The sequence below is a fragment of the Pseudorca crassidens genome, chromosome 2 (assembly GCF_039906515.1).
Source record: "Pseudorca crassidens isolate mPseCra1 chromosome 2, mPseCra1.hap1, whole genome shotgun sequence".
Classification (NCBI taxonomy): domain Eukaryota; kingdom Metazoa; phylum Chordata; class Mammalia; order Artiodactyla; family Delphinidae; genus Pseudorca; species Pseudorca crassidens.
The window spans coordinates 7,859,760-7,881,419 of record NC_090297.1 but is presented as its reverse complement, the minus strand read 5'-3'; the positions used below and the strand labels follow the sequence as shown (position 1 = coordinate 7,881,419).

The window sequence follows — 21,660 nt, the reverse complement described above, 5'->3', positions numbered from 1 at the left end:
TAGCCACTTACCAAATGAACTTATGCTCTCCACACCCCTACAATGTATAGACTGACGTCCATTTCTCATTGAACATTATTCTAAAATAAAGAGGTAGCTCATCGCCCAGAAAATTTGCTCCAAAGAGCCGAGTTTCATGCTTCTCAAGTGTCAGTACTACAAACCTGTTTATGTGGTTGTATTTGCTATTATAATTATCTAATTTAATTAAATATTAGATAAATCACTGAAACATGAGGGCAAAAAGAATTTTTGCTTAGTGTGAAACAAAACTAAGTGTGGAAACTTAGTGTGAAAAATAAATTGAACATTTAAAAAAGACTTGATAATGGTGAATTGTTTAAAAAACAGCTGTTAAGTTTGGGTGAGCTCAATGTAAAAGAAAGAGGGAAATAAAATTTTGATGATATATGATAAAAAGTTTAAAGGATTTTGCACTTAGATTTTATTCATAGGTTTCTAGTTCCACCAAATTGAAAAAATAGGTGATGAATTATGGGTGTGGCTTTGCAAGAAAGACAGTCAGAAGTCCAATAAATGAGCCTACAATTAAAGAAAAGGCCTTGGCCCTATAGCAAGAGCTTGACAAATTAATGTACATGTATATACCTTAAGTTAAAACAAGTGTTTAAAGTCTGTATCTTCTTTTTAAAATTTTTATTTATTTATATTTTGGCTGTGTTAGGTCTTCGCTGCTGTGCATGGGCTTTCTCTAGTTGTGGCAAGCAGGGGCTACTCTTCCTTGCAGTGCACGGACTTCTCATTGCGGTGGCTTCTCTTGTTGCGGAGCACGGGCTCTAGGCGCACGGGCTTCAGTAGTTGCGCAGGCTCAGTAGTTGTGGCGCATGGGCTTAGTTGCTCTGCGGCATGTGGGATCTTCCTGGACCAGGGCTCGAACCTGTGTCCCCTGCATTGGCAGGTGGATTCTTAACCACTGCGCCACCAGGGAAATTCCTCTTTTTATCACTCTTGACTTTAGCAATCTTTTTTTTTAACTTTTTTTTTTTTAACCTTTTCGGCTGTGTTGGGTCTTTGTTGCTGCATGCAGGCTTTCTCTAGGTGCGGCGAGCAGCGGTTACTCTTCATTGCAGTGCATGGGCTTCTCACCGTGGTGGCTTCTCTTGTTGTGGAGCACGGGCTCTAGGCACGTAGGCTTCAGCAGTTACAGCACACGGGCTCAGCAGTTGTGGCACGTGGGCTGTAGGCACGCGGGCTCCAGTATTTGCAGCACGTGGGCGCAGTAGTTGTGGCACACAGGTTTCGTTGCTCCGCGGCATGTGGGATCTTCCTGGACCAGGACTCAAACCTGTGTCCCTTGCGTTGGCAGGTAGATTCTTAACTGCTGCGCCACCAGGGAAGTCCCAGCAACTTTTTTGATTAACTCTAAGCTTCTACTGGGAAAGATAAACTGCTTCTAACAAAGCCAAATTCATCTTCTACAGCATGTGACACGCTGCCGGACAGGAATCAAAGGACTTTTGAAGGTTACTCTAATGTAGGCAAGTTTAACATAACCAGCACTTCAACCAAACACCATTTTTCCCTGTTTTGCTAAGTACCATAGGGAAGTTTAAGATATATTTCTCATAGTTGCAAGGAAAATGTGGTGAATGCCAGCTGAATACTTGCTGTAAATGTCTGGCAGAAGAGGGAACGCTATGTGGGGTTAATGCTGACTTCAGAGAAATGGTATTGTTCAAGATTTTGCCCAGGAATAGGCCAAGGCGGGGGTCAAAGCACCCTACTTTACCTCTGCCACAACCCCTCCACATAGGTACACACCCTCTCACCCACCTTCCCTTTGTGTCCACAGCTTCTGCCAGCTCCTCTGACTGGCAAAAAGCAAACAGACATTTGTTTCCTTTTCCTCACTCCCATGCAAAACAGTAACACAAAGAAACAATGTAAAGAAATTAATCCTGGCCCGAACTTTTCATTTCTGCTTCTGCTTATTGTCTCATTTTTCCTCTCCCTCTTGCCAACACATGTGAGCAACTTTTTTAGGAACAGGCAGACCACAGAGAATTCCTGTAATTCGAAGGCTGAGTTCTGAGCCCACATTAGAACACACAGCCACTCCTGTTTCCTAGCCCTCACCACGTAGAGAAATGGGAGTCTCTGTGCACGATGACGGGACTCCTTTCCCAGGGAGGTAAAAGTGCCCCAGCAGATTTATTTCCAGTCTGACACGGGAATGTAGAACGGCTAGGTGCTTTATGCATTGTCATCACTTGATTATAAAATGGAATTCTAAGGGAAACTAATTTAAAATAAAATTCATTATTTATAGCAGCCAATCTTAGTCAGAAGAGTTTATAATAATTTATTGCCTTTATGCATAAAGGAAAATGAAAAGCAGATACTGAGACTCCTTGAGCCGATACTGGCAGCAGCAAAGATGAACACAAGAGGGTTCACTATACCTTGGAGGGCATGTTCCCATGACACCCCAGGCCGAGAGGTCTTTCTCCACAGCAATCACTTCATAGGAAAACATTTAGTCTTAGCCGTAATTAATTTGTACTTTTAAACCCTTGGGTGGCATGCTGAGTTTTCTTTTTCTGCTTTTTCTCTGTCACTGTATTACATCTACTCAAACTCCCCAGGGGATAGAACATTTCCATTCTCGGGGGGTATCATCACATACAAGTACCTCCAATGATTTATGTTTTTATTTTTGAAGAGCAGGGCGGACAGGGGAGGAAACAGGGAACTTTGAAGTGAGAAGGGGAGAGTCATTAATGAACAAGGAATCTACAGTGAATCAATCAACCCCCCTAGGGCTGACTCACCACATTCCCCGGGTGCCCCACCTGCTAGAGTTGTGGGAAGACTTCAGGTACTTGGCAGAGATGATATTTAAGGAGAGGATGGCATCAACTGTGGCTTCGTCCACCTCAGCTTTATTCCGAATCCGGCCTGAGAGAAAGAAGAAAGAAACCAGAACATGGGTATGTTTAAAAACAAAGTGGTAGGACTTCCCTGCTGGCGCAGTGGTTAAAAATCCGCCTGCCAATACAGGGGACACGGGATCGAGCCCTGGTCCAGGAAGATCCCACGTGCCGTGAAGCAACTAAGCCCGTGCGCCACAACTACTGAGCCTGCGCTCTAGAACCCGCGAGCCACAACTACTGAGCCTGCACTCTAGAGCCCGTGAGCCACAACTACCGAGCCCGCGTGCTGCAACTACTGAAGCCCGTGCACCTAGAGCCCGTGCTCCGCAAAAAGAGAAGCCACCGCAGTGAGAAGCCTGTGCACTGCAACGAAGAGTAACTGCCGCTCAACGCAACTAGAGAAAGCCCACGTGCAGCAACGAAGACCCAATGCAGCCAAAAATAAATAAATAAACAAATAAATTTATTTTTTTTAAAAAAATCTGCCTGCCAATGCAGGGGACACGGGTTCGAGCCCTGGTCCAGGAAGATCCCACATGCCGCAGAGCAACTAAGCCCTTGCGCCACAACTACTGAGCCTGCACTCTAGAGCCCGGGAGCCAGAACTACTGAAGCCCGCACGCCTAGAGTCTGTGCTGTGCAACAAGAGAAGCCACTGCAGTGAGAAGCCCGTGCACCGTAATGAAGAGTATCTCCCGCTTGCCACAACTAGAGAAAGCCTCCGCACAGCAACCAAGACCCAACACAGCCAAAAATAAATTAATTATTTTTTAAAAAATCAACTGATTTTAATAAATAAATAGAAACAAAGCAGTAATTCATTAGGCCAAAAAGAGACTGTCAAATCTCTGTGTAATTTCAGGTGCCGGAAGCGTTGTTTGGTCAGTTATAATCCTACAGTCTAATTCTGTAATTCTTGGCCTTCCATTCTTCTCCATATTCTATCTCCCCTTTACATCCCACATTTAGCCAACGGTGAAAACTTACTCTTTGTTCAAAGAGCTTCTCATATATGTCTCAGCTTTAATTTCCAACATCACTGCCCTGCTCACGAAGGTCATCCCCTTCTGATCTCAGACATGGCAACAGCCACTTAACTGGTCTCCCTACTGCTCTCACGTCTCCCCCTTTCCAAGCCATCCCACACTCACCTTCTACAAACTTCTTAAGCCACTGCCTTCATTACACCACTTTCTTTTTCAAAATCTTACAATGCTGTTTTCAAATAACAGTAGGGGATGCAGCACTGCATAGAGGTTAAGAACACAGTCTCTGGAGCAGGACTGCCTGGGTTCAAATGTCAGCTCCAACACTAACTATCTGTGCGGCCGGGGCATATGCTCAACCTCTGAGCCTCACTTTCCTCACCTGTGAAGTGGGAATAACAATTCTTCCCTTATAAGATTGTTATGATCATATTATATGTTTGTTATGTTAAATAAACTAATATTTTTAGAGCATTCAGAAAAGCACCTGCCACATTTCATGTTTGTTATAAAAATAATAAGCCATAGGGTTATAGAGAAGCCTTAGTTAACTGCTGCCTCTGCACCCCACCCTTTCTGGTCAGAAAGCATCTCTCTTGTTTTATGTAATAATTAATCTTGAAAAGCTTGAAAACCACTGCCCCAGATAGGACAGAGTATAATCTTCCTTCCAGGCCTTCTTAATCTGGTCCACAGATATGCAAGGTGTTTATGGTTAGAATTCAGGAGGTCTGAACTGGACGGGAAAAAAAAATTACAACTTTATTTTCAGGAACCTCTAACTGAAATTTGCCTTTCCCTGCAATTATGAGGGGAGGGCACAAACCACAGGAGAATCAGCAGTACCCATACCTCTGTCCCCAGCAGAAATCACAGATGTTTTCATATCACACTAATGTGAAGTATCTTGACATTCATCACCACTTTGAAATGATAGAAATTAGACCTGCTGCTTATTGACCACATCATTGAAGAGCTTATGTTACAAATTTGTTTAGTAGTTTAACAATTGTATTTCAATATTAGTAGTTCCCTTTGTAGTCCTAAGTGCTTTATTTTCTACATTTAAAAACATAATTCTGAGGCTTCACCACTGCCAAAGGGGTCCATGGCAAAACTAGGTTCAGACCCCCTGCCTCGGGCTCTCGTTCTACAGCTTATGCTGTTTGGCCACTCTTTCCTCTCATGGTGCTTTAGTTTAGTCTCCCCACTCTGGCCACAGATTTCTAGCCATTTGCACGTTAGACATTGCTAACTCTAATTCCAAATGCTTGCAGAAAAACGAAACCCTCTAAGTTCTCTCAAATCTACTCAGATCATCTCCCACAAGCTAACCCAGTTCTCCTGGACCTTTTTTGTCGGCAACTCTTTTAGCACAGGTCTTTCAGTTGTTCTCATTTGGTACTCACTCATCAAACTGCTCTGTACATGCACACACGCTGTCTCCTCACTAGACCCCAAGCTCACAAGGAGCAGACTTCTCTTAGGCCCTCTCACAGCCTCGGGCCCAGAACTGCTCCCACAGGCACTGAGAAAAACAATGGCAGGTTGAATAACTGATGAAGGGAGCTGGGAAACAAGAGTAGTTTCCAACTCAAGGACTCTCTTCTGACAGTCACGCTCTCCAGCGCAGCCTTCCGCACACTCCTTGTGCTCCGAACAGGGAGCAGTCACTCCGCTAAGGCCCGTCCTCAGCTGCTGGAACATACTCACCTCCCACCAGCTCACGGACATCCTTCCAGTGGAGTTCACTCCCTTTCTCATGGATAATGGTTACTGTGATCCTTCGCTGGATGCCCTAGATAATGGAGCAGGGCTGCAATTTAGCTGGGACAATCTCTTATTTCCTCTTGTCTGTTGTTTTCTGGATTGTCTGATGGGCAGGAAGGGGAGGTATGGAGGGGGAGGGGAAATGCTGTCCACACTGCTATTCTGAACAAAGGGACACAGGTCAGGGACTGAGGAAGAGCCAGGTTCTGATATGGCTTTTAAGAACCGATGCCCAGATTGAAAGTCCCCGAGTGTGCCCATCTGGCTCATAAGCACTTTTGGGCACTGACTAAAGCTACTTTTGATTTGCCAAAGGGGGACCTACATTTCATGGCCAGATTTTTAGTCCACTGAAACCTTCATCTTCAATCTCCATTAAGAACTTCTGGCTGTGAAAGCAGGGTTTCCAAACATCACCAAGTGAAAATTGTATAAAATAACATGGAAGCTGCACAAATTACTATGTAACTGAACGACATAAAGTCTTTCAAGATAGCTCTTTTAAAATATATTTACGGGGCTTCCCCGGTGGCGCAGTGGTTGAGAGTCTGCCTGCCGATGCAGGGGACACGGGTTCGTGTCCTGGTCTGGGAGGATCCCACAATGCCGCGGAGCGGCTGGGCCCGTGAGCCATGGCCGTTGGGCCTGCGCGTCCGGAGCCTGTGCTCCACAACAGGAGAGGCCGCAACAGTGAGAGGCCCGTGTACCGCAAAAAAAAAACCCCCAAAAAACCCCATATATATATATTTACACATAAAAGCCAGGGTATATATCAATAAATATAAGCCAAGGTTTGAGAAACATTAAGGAAAGGAGAAAAAAAAATGATGGGGCATTGTCCCCTGACCTCCAAATACCCTTGAAATGGAGATTAAAAAAAGCAGAGAAACAGAGAGTTATGTTTCTTATTCTAACTTTTTTGGTGTTCCCTTCTAAGCCCTCTTTTGCTCCTTCATTAGTACCTGGTGAAGCAAAAATGTCCCCTGGCAGGGCAAGCCTGCTGTATGGTCAACCACAGCTGGAATATACCTATAAAAACAGAAATGTAAAAGAAAGAAGTTAGACAGAATGCTTGTGCTAAGTGCAACTTCACCTGCAAGGTCCTCCCTGGTCACTCCAGCCCTCAGTGGTCTTTGTTTTCTAAACTCTGATCCCATGTCTTTCTCACCATCTGGGGTGGACATTTAATTGGACAGTCATATGCATTTAGTAAACCTTTCCACATATGTATGTCTCATCATCCTGACTAGACTGAAGTATTCATAGGGCAGTAACATCTTTTGGCTCCAATCCCAGCTCTCTGTCTAACAGATATTTCCATAAATAACATATAACTGCAATGGCAAGTGTCAGGAGATAAGAAAGAGATAATTTCAGATTCTAGATCATTTTTTAAGAATCAGAAAGCAATTAACTCAGTAGAAACCATTTACTGTAACTACTGCTCCCTCATAATGCAAGTTATAATCACATTATAGATCTGTCTGTGGAAAGTCAAATTCCTCGAAGCAATGTCACTACTGACAACTCTATATAGGATCGATAGAGCCAAACCTCACACACAGTAGGAACCCAATAAATGTTTTATGGAGGTGATCATAATGGTATTACCTAGCATTATAAATAGAGGATCATTAAGATAACATTTATCCCCTACCCTTTACACTAACTGATACAGCCCCTTGCCTCTGTTTCGGGAGAGGGATCTCTTTTGTGTTTTTCAAAAGCATTTCTGAGACAACTATAAACAGTAATTACATTCGTCACTTAGTCTAACACAGCTCATACAGAGAGAGTAAGCTGATGCTGATCATTTTGATCTGGGCCAGTGGTCCTCAACTGGGGGTAATTTTGACCCCTAGGGGCCATCTGGCAATGTCTGTTGTCACAGCAGGAGGGGAGGTGCTACCGGCATCTTATGGGTAGAGGCCAGGGATGCAGCTAAATATCCTACAATGCACAGGACAACCCCCAACAACAGAGAACCATCTGGCCCCAAGTAGTGAGAGGCTGAGAAACCTTGGTCTACAGAAACATTCTGTCCCCTAATCCCCTGACATGTCGATATGCCTTTGGCCCTTTTATGTGCAACATGCTTCTGACTCCCTTTGCTTTGCTGCTGCTAAAACCCACTTTGCAGGTTGTCTTCCCTCATAGCAAAGCGCCATTCTTCATGATCTTGCTATTGCTAACAAGAAGGTACATTATCATACTAGACAGTTCTCTGACAAACATCTGATTCAAAGAATAATATAAAGACCCTCCCCACCCCAAATTCAGTTCAAAACTGGAATGTGACAATGTTCTGTGAACCCAAAGACGAGAGACTCAAAATTACATTTTCTAATTTTGGAAAAGTTGTCATATTTAAAAATTTATAAAGTTGGACTTACTCTCCTGTAGGCTCCAATTCACTGATCTCAAACCAAACCAGAAGATCGTACTTGCTCATGCTCTGGCCAAGGCTGGTTTTGCTCATGGTATTTAACTTGGTGGCTGGAACTTTTAAAAGTTTTTGGAAAATGTTAAAATTTGGTCCAAGTCTACTCAGCAAAGGTATAAGCTTCTCTAATGTCAGTCTTCAAGGACACACTTGGGAAAGGCAGCGAGAGTGAGGGGATAGATTTCAGTGCAGAAGAGCCAGAGAAACTTCACCGTCAACTATAGTAGTACCTCTAACTTCAGAGAACAAGGAAAACGGAAGAGTCAGCATCTTTTTCCCTCTCAACAAACTACCCAATGATGAGAAAACAGGTTTGATGCAGAGTAAATGTGCTCACAAAACCATTAAAAAACCTTCCTTAGACTCTCACATTTGCAGCATGCAGAGCACGGTAACAATGTGGGACAGGCAATGTGGGGCGAGCCTCGCTCATCACAGGGCCTCATCAAAGCTGCTGTGGCGGGAAAGACCCACCCTCCAACCCAGTGGTTCCTGAACCTCCCTGCACATGAGGGTCACCTGGGGATCTTAAAGATGGCCCAGGCCACACCGCCAGCCAATTAAATCACAGTCTCTAGGGGTGGGACTCAGCCCTCTGAGAGGTTTGAAGCCCCCCCAGGTGATTCTAATGTGTGGACAAGTTTGGAAACCACTGGTCTCATCTGTAAATACAGGATTCTGTAAATGATCTCATGTTACCCATTTTCTTCAGATGTGAATTCCATATTCTTACCTGTACTGATGAAATATATTAGCCAAAACCCCCGTATTTTCAAGAATTTCAGATTCCACACGGTGGGCATTTTGAAACACTGTGTAGAAATGCTGAAATCCTGGCAATACAAAGAGGGCTCTCTGCTCTGAACCTGGGAGCAGTGGTGTGAGTCCAGTGACTTGGGATCTAATTATCGCTCAACCACTAACTAGCTATGAAACTTTGGTTGAGTCACTTAACCTCTGGGAGTCTGTCTCCTCAACTAGAAAATGAAGATCATAATATCCTGCCTACTCTCTAAAAAGATGTTGTGAGGATCCACGGACACAATGCATCTAAAGGGCCTGTGTGACTCATACAGCGCTATTCAGAGGCATGGCCTATCAGCATTGTTCACCCCAGCTGAATTCCAGGTAAGCTGGTGATGATGCTAGTCAAGAAGATAACAGGGGGTTAATGGCTCTGGTGGGCATCTGAGGGTCAGAAAGCAAAACTAGAGCATTACAAAAAGCCAGCTACCAGTAAAAAATCCTTTAAAATTAAAAATACCATTGCAAAGAATCCACACCAACAAATATAAGGAGCCCCCCCACCCCCCCCACCCCCCTGGATGATGTGAAAGGGGCATAAATAGAGAAGGTGCTTCCTAAAAATCTCTCTGAAGGAAATGTGATATGATCTTGACAATGTGCTGAACTCTACATGCAGGTCAAGTAGCAAACAGAAACGTCGGTGTTTCATACACGGAGAGCCAGGCTTTAGGACCAGCCTCTGAGGATGGTTCTAAATCTAAGGCAGAGCTAATTTTAGCTACTAACCATCTCGTTTAGGTACCCTCTCGGTCTGGCGGCTGGGAACTGGCAGAAAGAGAAAAGGCGGCATTGGGTCAGCCTCATCCTGGAAGGTGGCAATGGCGGAGGATGCGAGCACACTGGCGTGCTCAGAAAATGTGTCCAACACATGCACATTCACATAGTCAGATATGAGAAACCGAATCAGCTCAATCTTTCTCTCATGGTCTGAAGGCAGGACGGAGGCGAGGAGCACAGAGGTGGAGAATGAGCACAGGGCGGGGTGGGAATGAGGCAAGTGGGCAACGAGGAAAAGGGATGAAAATAAACAAAGAAAAATCAGAACAGGATACATGAACATGCGGAATAAACGTAATATGCAAAGGAGTGCCCAGTCACCTGACAGTTAAAGGGAGTTACACACAAAGCAGAGAGATTTAGGAGCATGGAGCTTATCAAAATCTGCAGTAAGAAGACCACAGTATCGGCGGGGATATAGAGCCCTATTGTTTGGAACCTCTTATTTCCATCAGGAACCAACAATTCTCGTTCCTACTGGACACCGGAACACACAAGGATGCACAGAAGTGGAGTAGGAATTTGAATATGATTTTTTATCTGAAAAGTCACTCAGAATAAGAGATGTACATCATACAAAGAACGCAGCTGTGCTCACCTGGCTTGGATAGTGGCATGGGCGGAGGGAAGAATCGTCGAGATGGCTGGGGTGGACTGCAAAGGAAGGCAAAAGTTCTTCAAGACTAAACAGTCCCATGCTGGTGTTAGTGGCGTGTTTAAATCCCCTTTAAAAATGGATCATTTGTACTTTCAACTCTGGTACCTTATCAGATATCAGATATAAACCCACACAGTAAAACTGAGGCTAAGACATTTTGATAAAAGTCCCCTTGTAAGTCAGAGCTAATAAATAAGAAAAATTTTTCTGTTAACAAGGACACTCTGCCATCATCCCGAAGTCCCCATCATTGTCCTCCTCCCCAATTTTGATGTCTCCACTTAGAGACACACGCTTCATAGTAGCTTTATGCTTCATAAAGTTCTGGGCGGTTAGGACCAATTATACACAACTTTCAGGTTATATCCCTATCACCTCAACTTTCTATCCTATTCAAAGTCTCTTCCTACAAAAAGACAGTACTCAAGGTCACCTGGGCAAAACTCAGTTTGCTCTACCTACAGTTAGTGACTGGGTGGCTTAGAAGAAAGATGGTGATGTTTCTGAAATGGAAACATAGGGTAATATATAAAACTGTTATTTACCTATCTTAATTCCTCAAAAGATTTCTTCTTTTCCAGCAAGTGACAGTAACAACAATAACAACAACAATAATATCAATAACAAAAATCTTTGCTCATTCGGTCCAAACCTGTTAAGCTCCTGTCCTTGCAGGTGAAGTGGGTGCTGCTGATAATGCCCAAAGACTTCAAACACGATAGGCTTGGTTTTGATATAGTCCACAAATGATTCCGTCACCTCCACTGCAATCTAATAAGGAATAAAGGCAACCTAGATTAGCGAAAGGTTTATTATAGGAAAATACACATTTTTGCTGCAAACAGCACTACAGCACTTTGAGTACCCAGTATGTGCTGGGAATTTTACTATGAAGGCCTCTCACACCAAAAGAGAGGGGCTCTTCTCTGGTTTTCGTTCTACAGTTAACTTCACCAAGCTTCAGGCATTCAACACCCTCCACTGTCTGCCCCAAATGACCTCTGGCCCCTCTGCTGCCCTTCACACAATGTTTGGACTCAATCAGCTGCTCCCTTCACCTGCTCTCTCCTCCACCGTGCCTGAGGGCTGGCCCAGGCTTCAGCCGTGCCTGGGAGGCCTTCCCACATCTCTGTACCTCTGTCATCCCTGTACTTCAAGGCCCAGCTCAAATGGCAACAACAGTATGAAAAACACGACTGCAGACTCTGTGCCAGGTACAGTGCCAAGCGTGACCCACCTTTTCTTATTTACACTAGTGTCTTCAGGAAGTTCCCCCACCTCCTTTCTCTACAAAAACATCCACCCCCAACAAAGAATGTAGCTTAAAAGACTCTTCCCATTAGTAGCAATAACTCTCCCTTCTCTACTCCCGTTGCATTTAATGAATACCTTTCGAATGTTTCTATATCCTGTATCACTACAGTTTAAATATGCATTTATTTCCCCTATCATAATTCTAAGCTCTTCGGAGGCATAATCTACCCTGTGATCCATCTGAGCACCCCCCCCCCCCCGTGGCGTCAGACACAGTCCTTGTGCACAGGAGCCAAGCAATATTTATCACATACAGGCATGCTCATATTTATACAATTAAACATCAAAAAGAAAACAGTGTGTTCTGTATTTGCTTGTTCCATTTCTGGAGTTGCCCTTTCCTCTCGCATTTTAGGGAGTGGATTATGGTTGGCAAGAGAACAAGACTGTTCAAGCAGTAGTGAAGCTCCTGGATGCTAGAGCCACGTTTCCCTGGGTTCAAACCCCACCTCTGCCTCTTCCTAGCTTTGTAACCTTGGTGAGTGACTTCGAGTGCTCTCTGCCTCGGTAATCTCAACTATAACGTGGGGATTATGATAGTATATGGCATAAGAGTGAGGATTAAATGAATTAAGACACAAAAACACACCTATAACAATGACTGACACAAAATAAGCTCTCAGTGAATGTTAGCTATTGTAATGAGGATCACGACTTTTGAACAGAGTTGAGCAAATCTTTCTAGAAGAGATAGAAGGTCTGTTTTCTTATTCCACTTATGAGAGAGTTGTAAGGGGCATTAGAGGGCTAATCATAGAATCAGCTGCAAGGAAACAGATTCTGAATCTTAATTTAGCTACAAAATGTATTTCATAGTTTCTACATTAATTGCAACCAAATTATTTGTCTCTTATGGTGTAAAGAATAACATATTTAACAAAACTCATATGCAACATGCTTATTATTCTAGGAAGGAAACACTAAAACAACTCACTATATTCAAACTGACAAAGAATTTATTGGCAGACCAACCCCCAGGCTACTCACAGGCCCCACTGTAATTCAGAGAAGATGCTGCCTGCTCTGTCCACTGAGGATTAGCTCAGGGCCCTGGCCGCTCCCTCCACTGTCTGTTCTCATCACAGAGCTCCCCCTACACAGCAGCTTAGATTATCAACCTTCTTCAGCTGAGAAAGCCAAAGGGCCCCCACACATGACGACTGCCTCACCCCAGCTGCTTCAAGGTACCACAAACCCGCAAAACATTTGGCAAAAACGTCCACGTCACTTACATTCTGCACATGATAAAAGCCCAGAGGACTTCCTCTGCCATTGTTTTTGAGGGGTTCAGTGGAGAACGCTTCATCATGGCGATGCAAAAAGCTTAAGAGAAAAAAAAAAAGACCCGTGTGAATTTCGTATTAATGGTTTCATCAGGATCAGCTTGGATCCCACTGGAAAGTAGCACCTTACTTAAGTAGAGTCTTTAACTGAGTCAAGTTATTTACGTTTCCTTGTAGAGAACATTTTCCATATCACTCAGATAGCATTTTAGCTTTTATGTCAAAAATGACTGAAAAATCAACTAACCCTATCACTTAGCCTTGTGAATGTATGAACAGTGAATTCAGTGAACTCCTATTCCCTTGTAAAAGTTTTTTACTGAAATAAAAATTGTGAAATCATTTTGTACAGAAAAGATTTGGCAGATTAAAGCTTCTATAAGGTAGTATCAAAGCCTGTGGACAGCATACTTGCCTGGGAGTCTATCTAAGACCAGCTAGGAGGAGATTCAAATATCACCTCTTCCAGGAAAACTTCCCTGACTCACTCAAACAGTTCTATGTTCCCACAGCACTAGAGACCTATTTTTCTTCAACAGCAATGATATCATTGTTTGTAATAATGTACTTATTTGCTTGTCTCCCCAAAAGACAGTGTCTCCCAGAGGGCTCTAAATGTAGAAAATACTCCTGAAATATTTGAGTCAGTGGGCTATGTTGACTTATTCTCATAAATATGAGATTTTATTGTTCTCTCTCCCTCCCTATTATTAGTCTGACATAAAAAGAAGTGGAGAATTACAGAATACTCAATTCAAAGATTTACTGCCAGATAGAAATATGCACCAGAAGGACATCGCATACTCCTGCAAGAAAAAAATGGAAATAAGAGAATACTTTTTTTTTTCTGGCTGTGCCACGCGGCATGTGGGATCTTAGTTCCCCGACCAGGGTCTGCAGTGGAAGTGCGAAGTCTTAACCACTGGACCACCAGGGAAGTCCAAGAACACTTAGAGTAGGGGGTAGAAAGACCAGGATCATGAACTACCAGTCTTCCAAATTACACTTGACCTTTGAACAACACAGGTTTGAACTGCGTGGGTCCACTTATACGTGGATTTTTTTCCATAGTAAATACTAGGGTACTGCACAATCGGCAGTTGGTTGAATCCTTAGATGCGGAACTGCGGATATGGTGGAACCCTGGATACACAGTCGGATTTTTGACTGTGCGGAGGGTCAGTGCCCTAACTCCTGAGTTGCTCAAGGGTCAACTGTAATTCACTGAGCCCGAAGACAGTGGTGTACTTCTGCCAGGCATCCAAATCACTGATGCTACATACCGCTGTGGCACTATAGCACTCCACACTACGTGTACTCTCGTCTATTTTCTTTCTTCTCATTTTCTCCTTACCTCTCTCCCTTTCCTTCTCTTACTTCTTACTCCTTTTTTTCTTCCAATTTCTTCCTCTCCAGACCACACAGTGTACCTGCCAGAGGCGCCATGAGCATCAGCTGATCTCTGATCTACACTCCAACAAGGCTCTGCTTGGAGCACACACAAATATCCTGGGGTTCCACAGAGGTGACGCATGAAATCATTCACATTGCTCTACAGCTCTGTTTTCCCTATGCAGGCCAGATGAGAGCTGATAAAAACCTCAGAAGAACTTGAGTCTTCTTTCAGCATGAGTCAACATGCCCTTTCCTCCAGAGCTAATGCCAGGTGGAGATGCTACTCTCTTTTTAGGAGATTTTAGGACAGAAGTCAACATACCACGATTGCCATTTCAGATGTCAGTTAACCAAGTAGGTCTTTTCCACAAAATACATCAGTTACTAACTGAGGCTATTAGCAAAAACACATTAAATGGGCAAAACCTACACTGGACAGATACTATTTCATCAATTATAATTACAGCAAATGATATTAGCGGCTTACCATGTAATAATCACATTTAATTGAGGACTTGGCTAAAATCTATGTAAAAAGCAAAGCTGCTTTAGGACCCCAGGGAAGGCTAAGGCACATACTGAGGGGAAATGAATGGCAGACATCTAAAGCAGCCTTTGGTGGCACCAGTGGCCAACTGTGGGCTTTAGGAATGGGGTGGCTCAGACTTCGTTCTCTTGTACTGTGGCCCTTTCCAAGTACTGAAGACGTATTGATGTTTGGGGGTATTAAAACTTAAAGATTCTCCAAAAAACTGTTTTTGGAGGTCTTGAGACGAAAGTACCTAGAGCACAGAGCTCCAGAGGGTTATAGGATAGAAAATGCTTAGAAAGTGGCTGAGAAATGAAACCTGTCACATCTTCTCTACGTACTTACTAGCTTTTTTTCAGTGGATGCAGAATTTTGCTGCTCTTTAAATGACTTACATTTTCCCTTTCCCAAGTATTAAATAAGCATAATTGGCGGTTGGATAATTCATTGTTTTCATACTTGTTTATTAACGAGACATTTCAGCACGAAGAGCATTTAAAAAGACTAATAAGTAGGCTCATCTGGATCTGATCCTATACTCCTGGCAGAGGGGGACAGTCCACAACCAAACCTTCTAGCAGGATATGTGGCCACACTCCTCCCCACAATGAACTGTTTCATTCCATTGTAGGTTTCCAGTTCTTACTCCCATCTTGAGTGAAGAAAGCATTTTATTTCAGTGGCTGGTAGTCATTTCTCTCTCAAGAGTGTACTACCTGGCAAGTGTTACATCGCTCTATAGTGCACAAAGGACATCATCCGGGGTAAGAGCCTAGGGAGGCAGAGCAAAGGGGCGGCTTACTTGAACTGACAGAAGATATCTGCATACTCTGGGAGGATTCCGCTGGCCTGCAACACTGTTACACGGAAAGTGAAGGCACTGCCCAGTTTCAGGTGGTTGCCAATCTCTTCAGAAAATCCTTCCATTACCATCTTACCATCCAGCAAAGTGCCTGACTTCAAATCTAAAGAGGGTCAAATGAACACACATATGGTTCAAGTAACACACAAAGCACCTTTTAGAGAGTAGAGTGTACCTTTCCATCCCTAGATGATAAAAGCAACTATCTTCCTTGACAATGGTCAGTATTTTTCCCTCTTTGAAAACATATGCAATCATAGTACACTCTGATTACACACCCAAGTCATTCATTCGATTGATTTCTTCTGGAGGAGTGATGACCTCAGAACTCTGACCCTGTCCTTCCACAATCCTCAGCTCCTCCAAGGATAGACCAGAACGGGTCATTGCAACCGAAGAAAAGTCACTCTGAAAACAAGGCAGGGGTAAGTAGATGATAAAGTAGTATGACAACATATTTTCCCCCCATTTCCGTAACTTATATTTATTTGCCCAACAAATAATAGTGACTGAAAAGTTATGTGGATTAAGAGCTGCCTGAGAAAAGGCAATACAACACAATATAAATGCTGGGCCTTTACCCTCACCTCGGTCATTGTTAGACATGTCTCATATTCTATTAACTATCCTGTGGTAACCTATACTTTTTAGTTCTAGGCAGAACTGCTCTCCAGTGCTGAACATCCTCCTTACAAAACCTGCCTACTTCCTTATCCTTCCACAAGGTTTTCCTCTTCCTGGCAGATTTCTCACCTGATTAAAGTACTCGTTATCAAAAGATATTTTAGCTGTTCCTGACTGTCGAATTCCAGAACCATAATCAGGAGCTTCTTCGTCCGCTAAGTAGAGGAAAAAAAAAAAAGAAAGAAAAAAAAAGCAAGGATGAGACTACATATGGGGACAAGGAGGAATGACTCCTATTGGATTACAATAATAAAAATATATAGGAAAGTAAAATAAAAATAAATAGGAGATAGTGGGCTTTAGGGTTCTCAAACTTTAATACAAGAGGAGACACTAAAGAACAAGTCTTTTGCATGAGAAAGAAAGAGACCAAAGCAGTAAAGTCAAATAGGCTGCTTCCAACTCTACTCAGGTAAACTTACCACCTCCTTAGCTCGAATGAAACTAATGAATAAAGGATTGGTTTCATTCTTGATGTTGTTCGAATGTCATACTTAGAAATACTGATCCCTTCACTTGACAAGATTATATTCAATAATACTCAATAAATATCTGAAAATATTAGACTGTACTTGTGAAGACCTCCATAGCTCAACGCTGGTGACTATCATGCATTTCCACGGGGAAAGGCTGAAAGAGGTCACTAAATACAGCACAGCAGTTGGAAACTAAAACAGAAACGTTACAGGAAACAGCCACATTCTTTCTTCAGAATGTAGGCTGGAGCTTGGAAAAAAGTATGAAGTGTCAACATCTTGATCCACACATTGCACAACAGCAGCCAAAGTACAGAAACGTCTAGCAGAAGTATCCTGACAGAAAATTAGGCAAGAAACCGTCTGAAAATCCTCTGTTATTTCTGAAGCAGTTAAGGTACATCATTTAAAATGCAAATGACTTTTATAAAGGTAACCCAAGGGTTGTTCTTCATGTTAAAGGAGATCCCTTTACCCCATTATTCCAAAACAGCAGTAGCCCAAACCAAACAGGATCTACTCGTGATACTTGGGAACAACCGCTAGAAAGGAAGCAATAAAGGCTTTCTTCAGTCTGCACTGAAGCGCGGCCCTTACGGAACGGGCCTCCTTTGTCTCGAGGCAGAGGACCCACGGCCCTCATTTCAGAAGAGGGGCGCCTACCTGCGATGGCCTGCACAGCCACACGGAGAAATCCCCGCACTTCGCCCTTCTCACTGACAACGGCCACCCTGTGAATCAGGGGCACGGGGTACAGCAGGTTGCTCAGGTAAACAAATGCTCTAGAGACAGAAACCAGGAGACAGACATCTGAGCATCCCACAGGTAGAGAAGGTGGCTTTCAGATTTACTGAGAATACCTTCATGAAACTGTGAGCTGGCTTCTGGGCCCTGTCTTAAGGTCACCTCTCTGTTCTGTACTCTCAGACTGCCTCCTGTTGCTTTTTCAGAACACATAACGTATAAACAAATGCAAATGCTTGGTAAAGCAGTGGAAAAGACCAACGTACACCAAATTACTCCCTATAAGAATTACTACCATAGGTAGAGTGACCACTGGAAGTAGACTTCCAAGATACTCCTCTACAAATACTGCTACGAGTGGGAAAAGGGAGCCCATTAAGGAGTTTAACCTTTTAATGTAACTAATTACAAAGAGGTTTTTGTTTTGTTTTCCCCAATAGCTAATACAGAAATCAGCAGACAAAAATGGTCAGAGAAATGTGACTGAAATACAGTCAATAACTCTAAAATGGATTTCAAGTCACAACATTGTGGGTCTTTATTTTTACCCTAAGAAATGACTATGATCTTTAGGCAGGGTGACTGACACATATGGGCAGAAAGGCCATGTAGCCAGAAATTTCTTTGTTAGTGAGCTTATAAGAGACTCTGGATGGACATCAAGATAAATGCTAAGGGAGAAGGAGACAGCTGATCCCTAAAGGGTTGCTTTTGCTTCTAGGGTTCAAAACTTTATTCAGAAATGCATATACACGAGGTAAGACCTAACATTTTTCAACTTCAAATGAACTAGCAAAGTCATATCACATTTGTTCTCTTTTTTTCTTCTTTCATTATTTTGTAGCTATTGACTTTTTTTAAGCAACACAAACTGGTGATCACAAAGCTTGGGTGTTCATTCCAATTAGTGGGTGGGAAATAGAATCTAGTTCCTACTACTATTCCTGTCTTCCCACTTGGTATATGCTGATCTTTGAAGACAAGACAAGACAAAGAGTAAACATTTGCATCAAGAAATCACACATAACTAAATGTGACACATGCAGGCATACCTCGTTTTATTGTGTTCCACTTTCTTGCGCTTTGCAGATACTGCATTTTTTACAAATTGAAGGTTTGTGGCAACCCTGTCTCCAGCAAGGCGCCATTTTTCCAACATTTGCTTGCTTCATGACTCTGTGTCACATTTTGGTAATTCTCACACTATTTCAAACTTTTTCTTTTTTTTCTTTTTTATGGTCATCTGTCATCTTTGACGTTACGGTTGTAATTGTTTAGAGGTGCCACAAACCACAACCATACAAGACACTGAACTTAACCGATAAATGTGTGTTCTGACTGCTCCAACAGGCCATTCCCCCGTCTCTCTCCCTCTCCTTGGGCCTCCCTATTTCCTGAGACACAACAATACTGAAATTAGGACAGTTAATAACCCTACAATGGCCTCTTAAGTGTTTAAGTGAAAGGAAGAGTCTCACATCTCTTACCTGAACTCAAAAGTTAGAAATAACTAAGCTTAGTGAGGAAGGCATGTTGAAAGCTGAGACAGGCTGAAAGCAAGTCCTCTTGTGCCAGTCAGACAAGTTGTGACTGCAAAGGAAAAGCTCTTGAAGGAAATTAAAAGTGCTACTCCAGTGAATACACAAGTGATATAAGAAAGCAAAAAAGCCTTATTGATGATACAGAGAAAGTTTTAGTGGTCTGGATAGAAGATCAAAACAGCCACAACATTCCCTTAAGCCAAAGCCTAATCCAGAGCAAGGCTCTAACTGTCTTCAGTTCTATGAAGGCCAAGAGAGGTAAAGAAGCTACAGAAGAAAAGTTTGGAGCTATCAGAGGTTGGTTCATGATGTTTAAGGAAAGAAGTCGTCTCCATAACATAAAAGTGCAAAGGGAAGCAGAAGTGCTAATGTAGAAGCTGCAGCAAAGCATCCAGAAGTCCCAGCTAAGTTAATTAATGAAGGTGGCTACACTGAATAAGAATTTCAGTGTAGATGAAACAGCCTTTTATTGGAGGAAGATGCCATCTAAGACTTTCAGAGCTAGAGGGAAGTAAATGTCTAGCTTCAAAGGACAGACTGGCTTTCTTGTTAGGGGCTAATGCAACTAGTGACCTGTAGTTGAAGCCAATGCTCGTTTACCATTCTGAAAATCTTAGGGCCTTTAAGAATTATGCTAAATCTACTCTGCCTGTTTTCTATAAATGAAACAACAAAGCCTAGATGACAGCACATCTGTTTACAACATGGTTTACTGAATATTTTAAGCCCACTGTTGAGACCGACTGCTCAGGGCAAAAAAAAAAAAAGAGCCCTTTCAAAATATTACTGCTCACTGACAATGCACCTGGTAACCCAAGAGCTCTGATGGAGATTAATATTTTCGTGCCTGCTAACACAACACGCATTCTGCAGCCCATGGGTCAAGGAGTAATTCTGACTTTCAAGTCTTGTTATTTAAGAAATACATTTTGTAAGGCTACAGCTGCCATAGACAGTGACTTCTTTGATGGATCTGGAAAGGATTGTAGGTGCCATTAGGAACATCTGTGATTTGTGGGAAGAGGTCAAAATATCATCAATATTAACAGGAGTTTAGAAGAAGTTGACTCCAACCCTCATGGATGACTTTGAGGGATTCAAGACTTCAGTGGAGAAAGTAAATGCAGACGTGGTAGAAATAGCAAGAGAACAAGAATTAGAAGTGGAGCCTGAAGATGGGACTGGATTACTATAGTCTCATGATAAAACTTTAATGGGTGAAGAGTTGCTTCTTATGGATGAGCAAGGAAAGTGGTTTCTTGAGATGGAATCTACTTCCAGTGAAGATGCTGGGAAATGACAACAAAGGATTTAAAATATTACATAAACACAGCTGATAAAGCAATGGCAGGGTCTGAGTGGACTGACTCCAATTTTGAAAGTTCTACTGTGGGTTAGATGCTATCGAACAGCAACCTCCACCAGCAAAAAGCCTGCTTCACTGAAGGCTCAGATGACGGCTAGCATATTCCTTTTAGCAGTAAAGTATTTTTTAATTAAGGTACATACACTGGTTTTTTTAGACATAATGCTTTGCACGCTTAATAGACCAAATGTAATGTAAACGTAACTTTAATATGCATTGGGAGAACAAAAAAGGCACGTGACTGGCTTTATAGCAATATTTGCTTTTATTGCAGTGGTCTGGAAACAAATCAGCAATATCTCCGAGGTATGCCTGCATGCATGTCTGCACCTTTTCCTGCTCTGAATCTGCTTTAAAACAAAGAAAAGGAAGATGGAGCGGATTCTTGGGATTTCAACTCCAAGTAATGAAAACAATTCTGAAAATTGACAAAATACACCACAGAAAAACAAATGTTAATAAAACTGAAAGACCATAAATGAAACATAAATGAAAGTATAACAAAAATAATTGCAAGTGGACACTGAATCAGATCAAATGATGTCTACTTCCCTTTCAGTCTGCTCCAAAGGTGGGGGAGGGCAATGCTAAAAAAGAGGGATAAAGCTCCGTTGTACAAACATTTTTAAAAGAAAAGTCTAAAAAGGATTACAAACAAGAGTCTCAAACATCAACTACTGTGATAGAGTTTAAAGACTACGAATTTGGCATAAGGTACCAAATGGATAATTTCACTTTCAAAGTCAGCACACATACAGACCACCTTCATTTCTCACTGGCATTCCAGCCACTGCCCGCGTTCAATGCCTTGGCCATTAAAGAGCCATCGTATATGCTCGTCCCCTGTCTGCTGTCCTCTCTGAGCTCTTCTACCCACCTCATGCCTTTGATTTCACATCATATTCCAAATACCACTCTCTTATGACAGGTCCCCCTAGTGTTTTATGATCTCAGTAACACACAACTCCATCATTGCTATGATTTCCATTTATTTATGTAATTATTTGTCTGTCTCACCCACCAGACTGAAAACCCAGGAGGGCAGGAACCATGTCTGGTCAATAAATATCTGGTGAGTGATTGAACATCTATGTACATAAGTGAATGGGAAAGTGATCTGTCCTCTATCTT

The 21,660-nt window shown here is 42.6% G+C and overlaps 1 protein-coding gene across 14 annotated transcripts in view; it reads right to left on the bottom strand.

Moving 5' to 3' along the window:
* Nucleotides 1–21,660, bottom strand: part of KIF1B (kinesin family member 1B) — a 151,686-nt gene that overhangs the window by 18,132 nt on the left and 111,894 nt on the right. For 13 of the 14 annotated variants that reach the window (XM_067719817.1, XM_067719855.1, XM_067719846.1 and 10 more), the window contains 11 exons: nucleotides 17,542–17,660; nucleotides 16,472–16,557; nucleotides 15,997–16,126; nucleotides 15,659–15,821; nucleotides 12,882–12,972; nucleotides 10,988–11,106; nucleotides 10,276–10,331; nucleotides 8,044–8,152; nucleotides 6,613–6,679; nucleotides 5,594–5,678; nucleotides 2,814–2,919 (listed from right to left, as the gene is read on the bottom strand). In XM_067719817.1, coding sequence (XP_067575918.1) covers nucleotides 2,814–2,919; nucleotides 5,594–5,678; nucleotides 6,613–6,679; nucleotides 8,044–8,152; nucleotides 10,276–10,331; nucleotides 10,988–11,106; nucleotides 12,882–12,972; nucleotides 15,659–15,821; nucleotides 15,997–16,126; nucleotides 16,472–16,557; nucleotides 17,542–17,660 — 1,131 coding nt within the window. Of the gene's footprint in view, nucleotides 1–2,792; nucleotides 2,920–5,593; nucleotides 5,679–6,612; nucleotides 6,680–8,043; nucleotides 8,153–10,275; nucleotides 10,332–10,987; nucleotides 11,107–12,881; nucleotides 12,973–15,658; nucleotides 15,822–15,996; nucleotides 16,127–16,471; nucleotides 16,558–17,541; nucleotides 17,661–21,660 lie in introns of all 14 variants that reach the window. The other variant, XM_067719827.1, reaches the window with a different exon arrangement.